An 11,304-nucleotide genomic window follows, 5' to 3' on the forward strand; every position below is an offset into this window, starting at 1 on the left:
GACGACAGTGCGCGTGTGAAGCAAAATGCGAAGCATGTGAAGGACGAAAATTGTGGTGCCAGAAGTGTGTGTTTTATGGCTGGAATGGATCAGCAAAAGTGCTGGTTCATTGACAGTGGAGCGAGTAGGCACATGACGAGTGACAGAAACTTTTTCAAAGTGTTCAAGTCGCTAAGAGAAGGACAAGGTCAAAGCGTTATATTGGCGAACGGTAAAGTGGTTACCGCCGCCGGCTGTGGCTATGGGTTTGTGTACGGTATGGACGGAACCGGAAGTGAAGTGGAGATAAAACTTACCGATGTGTTGTACGTTCCGTCGTTGGCGAGTGGACTCGTGTCAGTGGACAAATTGACGGCGAAAGAGTTCTCAGTGAAATTCAAGAAAGATGGTTGCGACATTTGTGATGCATCCGGTAAGAAAGTGGTGATATGTGAAAAGTCGGGGCCATTGTATCGGCTGAAGCTAGCGAAGATTATGAAGAAAGTGGAGGGCCAGCGGCCGATAATTGGCGAGAAGAAGACGACGAGCGGAAGAAGATCACCAGTGAATGTTGTGAGCTGGTATTCGGAGATGAAGCCGAATAGAGCCGATGATGATGAAGAAGAATACTTCGATGCGGACACTTCAAGCGAGGAAGTGGAGCCGCTGCATGTGGCGGAGTCCAACAGTGGAAGCCCAGATTCGGATGCTGATAACTGGAGGAAAGTTAGGCGATCCAGGAGGAGTAATCGTGGAGTTCGACCCGGCCGGTTGGTTGATTAGTCGATGCTTGAAGCAGGAGGAGATCAACCCAGCAAGGAAGGCAGAGAGGATGCGGACGAGTACGAGGACAACATTGAGGAGGAGTGTTGGAGTATGCAATGATTGTGCCTCGTATGCAAAGCGGCAACACTGGATGTGTGTAGCTGTATGAGTGAGGCGGCGCTGAAGGCAGTCGCAGCGGCGGCAGTGAGCGCGCCAAATAGGATGAAGAAAGGGAGAATGGAAAGTTTGCCATTCATCCGTAATGTGATGTTCGATCCGTTCAGACGTGTTTATTAAAGTTCTCGTAGCGTACAGTAGTTGATTTGTAGTTGTGTTCTTTCCTACCGAAATCCTGGTTCTGTGTTCCGCTTCGGTGACCCTGTTCTGCGTTGTGGTGTGTCCACCTCTGCCCAACATCAAATCAGCTGATCGGGAAGCACTTCGACAGTTCTTCTATGAAAATGACAGGCCCGTGTTAGCACCGGTCCTCCACCGATGTAAACAAATGCATAGACGGATCTGTCACATGAAAAGGCCTATTGGAAGCATTAACGTGTCAGTGTCTTTGGCGGCATCCATAAATTACGTAACGCTCTAGGGGGAGGGGGGGAGTAGGCTCAAACGTTACGGCTCATACAAAAAATTTAAATTTTTCATACAAAAAGCGTTACGGAGGGGGGGAGGGGGTCAAAAATTTCCAATTTTAGCGTTACGTAATAAATGGATGCTGCCTTTAAAAAAAATCTATTCACACTCAATAAGGGTTCGTTCAAATATTACGTAAGGCAACAGGGGGAGGGAGGGGGTCTTACATTTCCATACAAAAGCTGTTACGTGGGGAGGGAGTGGGTCTAAAATTGGCAAATTTTACGTTACGTAATATTTGAATGAAACCTTAATGCTTTGCGATGTTTTCTGTGCACTCATGATGGACGTAATATTTAAACCCTCCCTAGATCCGAAGCGCGAAATTTGCAAACAAACAACCGTTACAGCAGTAACTGTTCAACTCATCCAGTAAAGCACCGTTGCTTTTCTGGATAAATTCTCGTGTTCTGTAATTAGAGAATTAGTTTAATAAACAATCTGCTAAAACATTTCCGGTTTTTCCCGAATGGATACCAATGCAGGTTCGTCATGGGAACCGTTGGCCAAACTGGTTTCGAACCTCAAGCTGCTTCCGTTGATCGAAAGCTGCGAGCTGGTTTGGCCGTCTCGATTGGACATCCAGCTCATGGCACCAACTTACGAGACCGACCTACACAAGATGAAGACCCTACTGGAAGGTGATCCGTCGCAGTTGCTGCAGGAATCCGAGGACAACGACGTATTGAGAGTGAGTAGATATTATCAATCTGGAATGGACCTAAAATTTTCCTTCGCAGGGTTTTAGTTTATGGTTCAACCCTGAGACTCAGGTCCAACCTATCGAAGTCCGTTGGTCAAACATATTCTATCGGGGTTTTCCAAGAAACCCTACAAGATCTCATCAACTCATTCTTCAATTTTCCCGGTTGCAACAATTTTGTTATGGATTTCCTTAAGCATTCATCTACGATTTATAAAAAAAAGTGCAGTTATTTTGGAAGATATAGTAAGAGCTTTTCCATTAATAGCTCGCTCAATAAATTCAAGCAGGGATTCCTCATGAAGCTCCTCCAGCATTTCATCCAAGGATAACTTCTGTAGTGCTTTAATAATTTCTCAATTAAATCTCCATGGAGAGCTAGGGCTTGAGCTTGATTGGTCGCCCGTTGTTGCTACTCCAGTATCGCCAGATCAGCTGCACTTACACAAGGAACCAACCGAATGACTGCTTGGGACTAACAGACACCCCTCAGTGTATAAGTGCTGGTGATCTTCTATTTTTAGGCGACAATGGTGCCTGCCAAGTCAGAATGCAGACCAATGAAGGGAAGGGGAAGGAATTGATGATGCATTCAACTGGCTCCCACGGTTGATCGTATATGAGCCTCTGTACGTGCTACAATTTTTAACCCCCCTCCCCCCCTGTTCATTTTACCCACAGTTCCCCTACGCCAGCCTTTTATCAACCAAATCTTCAAACATGGTTTTCTCAAATTATAAACGATATGTAGGTAGAATAGTTTGAACCAAAGATTTTCTGTTCTAGGATTTTAAGTTTTCTTCCGACGTTTCGGACACATCTATTGTGCTTTTCTCAAGGAATCTGTGGACAATGAACATTTTATGTTGTGTTTATGTTTGAGTATGTTGAGTTCACTTATCACAATCGTATCCCCGAGAAAATCCAAAGATTTTCTTAAAGGTTAGACCAAGAACTAAAACCCTATGGAAGAAAAGTGTAGATTCATTCATAATGGGGCTTTCCTTTGCCGAATGGTTAGAGTCCGCGGCTACAAAGCAAAGTCATGCTGAAGGTGTCTGGGTTCGATTCCCGGTCGGTCCAGGATCTTTTCGTAATGCAAATTTCCTTGACTTCCCTGGGCATAAAGTATCATCGTACCTGCCACACGATATACGAATGCGAAAATGGCAAGTTTGACAAAGAAAGCTATCAGTTAATAACTGTGGAAGTGCTCATAGGAACACTAAGCTGAGAAGCAGGCTCTGTCCCAGTGAGGACGTTAATGCCAAGAAGAAGAAGAATAATGTGGTTCCTTGGTATGCAGGCTAGTGACAATTAGTTCATGGATATCTTCCACCCCAGTTTCAGGTATCGTTCATCTCTTGCTGTTACGAATCGACGGCGTTTATGCTGTCCGAGGAATTGGCCGCTGAACTTCAAACGCTGAGGGAAGAATTTGTTTGGGGCAAACTCATGAAGCTGACCACAAGCGACACGTTGATTTCCAAATTGTTCGAGTACTATCGGCGCACGCTTCTCGGTGAAGATTGGTTCTACCAGTTCGGAGATGTGACCAGTTTTTGTTCGTTCGTTTGGGATTTGGTGGCCTTCGATCGGGACATGAGACTGATGGATCGGAACGGTATGCAGCTGGTTGAGCAGTTTTGCTTCAAATTGATGCGCTCGAAGAAGGTACAACTCTTTGTCAAAGGCGTAATGGTTCTGGAGGAATGTATTCACAAAGCACGCGATCGTTCCCTGATGGATTACGAGATGGTTTACAGGGAACTGGAAAAGCAAAAGTGGCGTTTGTTAACGGAGGACGAAAGGAGTCAAAATGCGTCCATTATACTGCTGACAGGGATGCTGGAATGCGTGAAAGTGCTCGAAGTGGACAGGAATCAACTGATGACCCTCATTTCTAACTTCAGTCAGATTTGCCGAGCTGATGATCTGATGGAAATACTTTTGAAAGGATTGAAATTGTCAACTTCAGTTGGGACGTCGATTGCCCTATTGGATGTCCTTTTGCAATTGTTGGCTGTAGATCACAATGATCTACGAATAGTACCGGAAGAACCCGCTGAGGAATGCGACTTAGATGAAGTTGGCTTTCCATTGATATTAATGAACGGAACGCAAAGAATCGATACCTATTCCGATGATTGGTGGAAGGACATCATCGATCAGAACAGAGGCCGTTTCCATCGGTGGACCAAAAAGCTGTTTAAGCTACTGATGTCCGAAATAGGAAAATATGAGAACTTCAACGTTACACACTTTCAGGTATCCATTTTTTAATATTGATTACAGTGAGAGGCAAAATAAAGTGCCCACCTTACCAGTTTTCGAATTTCTCTCATTGATTTGGTTCAAATTAAAGTTAACACACCTAAATCTTTTGTGATATTTTATTTTTGATGTTCTTTTAAAGTTGCACTTACGAAATTTTGATAAAAAAAAGAATTTTACTTAAAGAAAAAGAAAATCAATTTGTATTGAAAAAAAAGTAGTGACAAAAATAAGTGCCCACTTCCTTCTTGGCCCCAGAAAAGATGATTTAAGAAAAATAAAAAGCAATTTAATAGTTAATGTGTCCTCCTTTGGCCTTAAGGACTTGCTGGAGGCTCTTCGGCATGCTTTTCACCAGGTTTTGTAGGTGTTGTGGATCTAGTTCTTCCCAGGCGCGCTCCAAGGCTTCAAAATAATTATTTTTGTTGGTAACACCAGTTTTTTCAACCCTGGCATCGAGAATCGCCCACAAATTCTCGATGGGGTTGAGGTCTGGGCTTTGTGGAGGCCATTCCAGCGGTTTAATCCGACAAGACCGGAAAAAAGACTTGGTCTTCTTTCCAGTATGCTTCGGGTCGTTGTTCTAGAGAAATATGAATTTCTCTTCAAGGCCCGTCTGGATCAGCGAAACCTCCAGATTTTCCAGCAAGATGTTAATGTAGGAATCTGCCATCATTATTCCGTCGATTTTCACGAGGTTTTCTACTCCACTCCATGAAAAACACCCCCAGACCATCACATTTCCTCCTCCATGCTTCACCGTTCCTTGGATGTGGTGCTCTGCATCACACACGAGCCCGCCGCTCTCGGTTAGACAGCTCGAGCTTCAGGAGCGCCACATCCAAGGAACGGTGACGCATGGAAGTGTGATGTGATGAAATGTGATGGTCTGGGGGTGTTTTTCATGGAGTGGAGTAGGAAGCGTCGTGAAAATCGACGGAATAATGACGGCAGATTCCTACATTAACATCTTGCTGGAAAATCTGGAGGTTTCGCTGATCCAGACGGGCCTTGAAGAGAAATTCATATTTCTCTAGAACAACGACCCGAAGCATACTGGAAAGAAGACCAAGTCTTTCTTCCGGTCTTGTCGGATTAAACCGCTGGAATGGCCTCCACAAAGCCCAGACCTCAACCCCATCGAGAATTTGTGGGCGATTCTCGATGCTAGGGTTGAAAAAACTGGTGTTACCAACAAAAATAATTATTTTGAAGCCTTGGAGCGCGCCTGGGAAGAACTAGATCCACAACACCTACAAAACCTGGTGAAAAGCATGCCGAAGAGCCTCCAGCAAGTCCTTAAGGCCAAAGGAGGACACATTAACTATTAAATTGCTTTTTATTTTTCTTAAATCATCTTTTCTGGGGCCAAGAAGGAAGTGGGCACTTATTTTTGTCACTACTTTTTTTTCAATACAAATTGATTTTCTTTTTCTTTAAGTAAAATTCTTTTTTTAATCAAAATTTCGTAAGTGCAACTTTAAAAGAACATCAAAAATAAAATATCACAAAAGATTTAGGTGTGTTAACTTTAATTTGAACCAAATCAATGAGAGAAATTCGAAAACTGGTAAGGTGGGCACTTTATTTTGCCTCTCACTGTATATCTCATACTAAAACAATTTATTTTCCAGTATCTTTCCTACGCGATGTTCTTTACGATTCACAGCGGAGAATCGGTAACAACCGAACAGATTGAATGCATTTTTCAATCAATGGTGTCATTCGTCAAGAGAATGGTGAACCGCATCGAAACCCAGATAACTTCCGGCATGCCCACAAACTCCACATTAAGAAACTGCATGCGATTGGCAGCTGCCAATGTGGCGTGCACAATTCACTATGGACGTTGCATGTCGATTTCGGAACCAGACGAACGAGACGTCTCCGGTCATGGATCTCTTCAGACACAGAGTTTGAACAAACTTCTGCTGAAAGTTCAACATTGGTAGAGAGTGGCCAATCATGATCTGCATGGATCAGGGTTGAGAATTTTTATTGGTGGTAAGATTTTTTTGATTCGAATTCGCATATTTGACTGTATGTTTCAAAGATAACAATAAGTAATGGTCGTTTACCGATATCAGATTGAATGGCCTACAATTCTCAAATGAAATTATACGCAAGAAGTATAAATCCCAGAAATGTGTTTAACTAAGTGCCTTCGTTCTAGAAAAAATCCAATCCTATTCCATTGTATCAGGTATAACAAGGCCGGCTCAAGAGGCATGTTCCCTGCCAAATGGAAGTTGTGTGCCATCGCCATATTTGAGCCTATTTCATCATCTTACCTGATGGGATAGGAAAAGAAAAAGGAAAATAGGAGTACCGTAAAACGGGGTGAATAGAAAAAGTGGGGCGAATATAAACAAAGTGACCTACAGGTAGAAATAGGTCTATTATGTAAAGATAAACTTAAAAAACCTACTGAAATATATTTTTTTTTTCTATTAGTTCAATAGTAACAGAGTATCGACAGACTATTTTCAAATCATAAACTTTGCTACATTTTGCTTGTACAAAATAAGAAGAAAATAGTGAAATCTCAACAATTTTTGATAGCTTGAAACTTCCGCCATTTTTTACAATTTGCAACATGATCAAAAATTGAAATTGTTTTTAATAATTTCAATTTTTTCTTCACTAGGTGATTTTGTTATGATATTTCTTTAAGATGCACTCGAACAAGTGTTTATTTTTCCATTTAAATGAAAAAAGTATTGATATTTACTGAACAGTGTTTCTATTCGCCCCATTGCGGGGTGAATAGAAACATACCACATTTTCAAAAATATTTGTACGAAATAATTTTTGTTTTTTAACGGCAATTGGGGTCTCAGCTAAGGAAGACGGGACCCATATTTGAGAGTAATAAAAATGGTTTTTATCTACACGGTTTAAGTTGTACACATTCAAACATGTCGGAGAATGTTTCTATTCGCCCCATTTTACAGTAGACTATACTGCCCATTAACGCATGTCAGTCCCATGTTTGCTGGATTTCCTATTCACATGGGACAATTATGCCTTTATGGGCAGTATATTGAAGGGGGAAAATCGCAGATACTCAGAGGAGATGGCTCAGTAATACCTATACAATTTTGTTTGACAACACGACTCCAATTTTTTTTTTTCAATATTGTTCGTGCTAAGTTGCCATTTAAGAATTAATCTAAAGCTTTATTCAGCACTTCGAAGTTGGAGTAACTGACTCAGGGTCAATAAAATTATGAGATGCTTCAATCACAGTTATCTAATCAGCCAATTCATATCTAGCGATGGAGGAATGCACAGGTTTGCAAAGTTGATCATGTTCAGTTCCTTAATTTCAGTACGACATGCGAAAACTAACCTCATCCTTGTATTGCACGAAAAGAGCTTTTATGGCAACCTGACAATCTGAACAGAAGTGTACTACTTTACACATTACGAGCTAATAACATTCCATATATAAGAGCAGATTTTTCCACTTTAAAAGCGGTGCAATGTAAACCAAGTGAGTAAAACTGATACAACCTTAGCTTACCAGCATCAACTCTACCTTTAAGAAGGGAGTATTCAGTGTAGATTACAATATCGCTTTGTGCAGGGGAAAATTTGATAACGGTAATGCACCTATGCGTTGCTTATTATTGTTGTAAGTGACTTCTGGGAGGACGTGTCTATCCAGCCATTCTGAAATAGGTCACTGGATCTGCAATAGAGCTATCACCTTTTAACTCCTGGACTAAAGCCTCTCCGCAATAGCATAGCCGGGTTGTGGTTGGACCCTAGTGATGGATCTTATCTAAATTCTGGTCTTCAGATTATTGTGATTCGTCAACATCCGTATTGATACCTACTTTGATACCTTGATGGCTACAACGTAGCGTCACGCCATTGCCGGGCGTATTGAAGAGCTTCATCTTCGTCGTTCTTGGGCGATACTTCTCCAGTTGCCCCGTACGTTTAGGGTCGTCAGTTCTTCTTCTACTGCGTACTGCCAGCGTATTTTTGGTGTTCCACAAGAAGTCGCCAACCCCAATCTGGTTATCTGCTGAATATTATTTTCGCAATTCTTTCTTTCGACATCCGCACTAAGTGTCCAACTCACTGAAGTCTGTTGTATTACACACGATAAATAATGTTCGCATCTTTAAACACTTGATATAACTAGTGATTCATGCGTTTGCGCCACACACCATTTCCTAGTTTCCTACCGAGTATTGTCCGCAACACTTTACGCATAAAAAGACCGAAGGCTTTTCGGTCTGCCTTTTTCAACGTCCAATGGACTCCATGCTTCGTGTCCGTGCGAAACCTCTTCCACTGACCTGCGATCGGTTCTAGTAAGGTTGATATCGTCCGCAAAGCCAAGGAGCATATTCGACCGTGTGATAGCGTAGCTTCTCTGTACGCCAGCTACCCTATGGTCGGTAGGTCCACAACTTGACCGTCTTCATCAGTATCCAGCCTATTCCTCACCACATTTGTTTGCCGTTTAACAACTGCTGAAAGTACTCCTTCCTCTCGATTATTGTACAAGGCGGGTACTGGTACAGTATTGTGCTGCACGCCATTGACTGATGCATAAAACCAACGTATATCATTCCGGTTCATGCTATCTTGAGCTTCAACTACCGCACTTTCTTCAGGCTACCTTTTAATTATGCGGTGGATTCGTTTTTCTCCAGCTTTCGTTGCCCCTCTGTTATGTCCGGTACCAGCCACAAGCCTGCAAGGCTGCTGGCGACATTCTTCATCGAACCAATCGTATCGCCTTTGTCTTTAACCAGTGTCAATCATACCCCGCGTTGTGGTCACAGCTTTATGGATAGGATCCCACAGGCTGTTGACATCTCCAGATACGTTGATTCTTTCCAACTGCTCGTCTAGCTGCTGGCCGTACTGTGCAGGTACCACATCCGACGACAAGCGTTGGATATTGAAGCGCATCGTTCTGTGATTTCCGGAACGCGTGACGCTGGATAATCGCGCCTCAATTTCAGCAACAACGAGATAATGATACGAATCGATATTAGGGCCCCGAAAGGTCCTAACATCTTCAGCATCAATTTGGGAGCAGGCATTCTCATTCGAGTGTCGTCAGGTGTGTTTGCGGATATTCTTGCGTGCAAACAAGGTATTGCTGATTGCTTTCCCTCTAGCAGCAGCGAAGGCTTTCCGTTCCAATTCCGATCTGCGCATTTGCATAGCCGAACTATCTTGACATCATGTTTTGGGCACTCTTTGTAGGCTTTATCTAGGCTCTCATAAAACTCATCTTTCACATCATCGTCGTTCGTTGGCGTATATATGCTGTTTAAGCTGTAGTTTAAGAACTTGTTCTTAATTCTTAACACACAGATTCGGTCGCTTACCTATTTCCACCGAATAATTCGCTTCATCTGCTTCCCAATCACTGTGAAGCCAACTCCACGTTCTGCTCTGTCGCCACCGCTGTAGTAGATGTGGTACTTAAATGAATGGTCCACCGCTCAGAACTCGCGTTCTCCGGTTCTCGGCCAGCGTATTTCTTGGATAGCTGCCACGTTCACTCCGACATTCCGCAGGAGCCCAACACGCGCGGGTTCATTCAAAGTTCTCACGTTCCAAGATCCAACTTTCCAATTGTTGTCCTTTATTCGTTGCCGGGTCTGTTGCCATAAAATCAACCCGTTTGCTGTGCACTATGGCCCTCCGAAGATTTAAAGGGAATGGTCCTCCGGAAATCTAAGGGGTTGGTCTCAGGCCCTACAAGCCAACCGTAAAAACACAGGAACGTCAACGAGATAATACGGACCGGAACAATCGGTATCAAAGATCAAACAAAAATCACAGTGTGGAAATGGACTAGCGATTGGAAACTCGGTGCAACTCAACGTCTTCGGAAGTACACGTGATGTACTGAAGGATCGCGGTTTCTGAATCGTAGGAGTGCTGGACAGGAGCAATGATGCGAACGTTTAAGGGTAACCATACCATCAACCAGAGCTGCGGCAACGAACGTATGCTCGGAGCAGTTTTTATGGTGATGGGCGAAATGCAGGCGCGTCATCGGGTGGTGGCCAATCAACGAAAGAATGTGCAAATTAGAAATAAAGGCCGATTCTTTAACTTTGGCATAATCAACGTGCTTAGCCCACACTCCGGAAGCACTGATGATGACAAGACGCATTTTACGGAAGCACTGATGATGACAAGACGCATTTTACGCGCAGCTCGAACGCGAGTACATTGACTCCGACCACTATCTGGTGATGGTGAAACTGCGCCCAAAACTATCCGTCATAAACGATGTCGGTTGCCCGCCTCGGCACAATCTAGCGCGACTGAAACAACCATGTCGCCATTAAGTACGCGCAGCATTTTGAGGCAGCGTTGCCGGATGAGGGCAGGTTTAATGAAGCCGGAGCCTTTCTTGAGGACTGCTGGAGGGCATTCAAAGCAGCCAATGATGCAGCATGGAACGCGGTAGAACGTGGAACGATACAGACTGAATCAACAACAGCCGACCCGCCTATTCTGGTACAAAAAAGCGCCACCTGAGAAGAGGTGGAATGCCAAGATATGGAGTTGCTGTACCGTTTTCAAGAAACGCGGAAGTTCTACCAGAAGCTCAACGCATCCCGCAACGACTTCATGCTGCTAGCTGAAATGTGTAAGGATGGGAGCATCTTGACGGACGGACGCGAGGTGATCGTAAGGTGGGAGCAGTGAAGGTTATGGCTACATCAGCACTGCAGACAGTGGAAACTAACCAGCTCAAACTATGGGGGAAATTAAGGATGCCATTCAACAGCTCAAGAACAACAAGGCCGCTGGCAAGGATGGTATAGGAGCCAAACTCATCAAAATGGGCTCCAGAGAGATTGGCCGCTTGTCTGCGTCGGCTGACAGCCAAAATCTGGGAGACGGAACAGCTACCGAAGGAGTGGAAGCAAGGCGTTATATGCCCC

General features: G+C 43.6%; 1 protein-coding gene across 1 annotated transcript; it reads left to right on the top strand.

Moving 5' to 3' along the window:
- The first annotated feature begins 1,706 nt into the window (after positions 1-1,706).
- Positions 1,707-6,511, top strand: LOC5572322. Its single transcript, XM_001653948.2, has 3 exons — positions 1,707-2,080; positions 3,437-4,360; positions 6,001-6,511. Exons 1-3 carry the CDS (start codon positions 1,859-1,861, stop codon positions 6,316-6,318), a joined length of 1,464 nt encoding a protein of 487 aa, XP_001653998.1. The 5' UTR covers positions 1,707-1,858; the 3' UTR covers positions 6,319-6,511.
- Positions 6,512-11,304: the final 4,793 nt, after the last annotated feature.

The sequence above is a fragment of the Aedes aegypti genome, chromosome 3 (genome assembly GCF_002204515.2).
Source record: "Aedes aegypti strain LVP_AGWG chromosome 3, AaegL5.0 Primary Assembly, whole genome shotgun sequence".
In the NCBI taxonomy this organism is placed as follows: domain Eukaryota; kingdom Metazoa; phylum Arthropoda; class Insecta; order Diptera; family Culicidae; genus Aedes; species Aedes aegypti.

Excerpts from the sequence above, each read along its gene's own strand:
- LOC5572322 (XM_001653948.2), top strand. The coding sequence starts at position 1,859 with ATGGATACCAATGCAGGTTCGTCATGGGAACCGTTGGCCAAACTGGTT. Across the intron at positions 2,081-3,436 it reads AGGACAACGACGTATTGAGA|TTTCAGGTATCGTTCATCTC; the intron begins GTGAGTAGATAT and ends CTTCCACCCCAG. Across the intron at positions 4,361-6,000 it reads TCAACGTTACACACTTTCAG|TATCTTTCCTACGCGATGTT; the intron begins GTATCCATTTTT and ends TTTATTTTCCAG.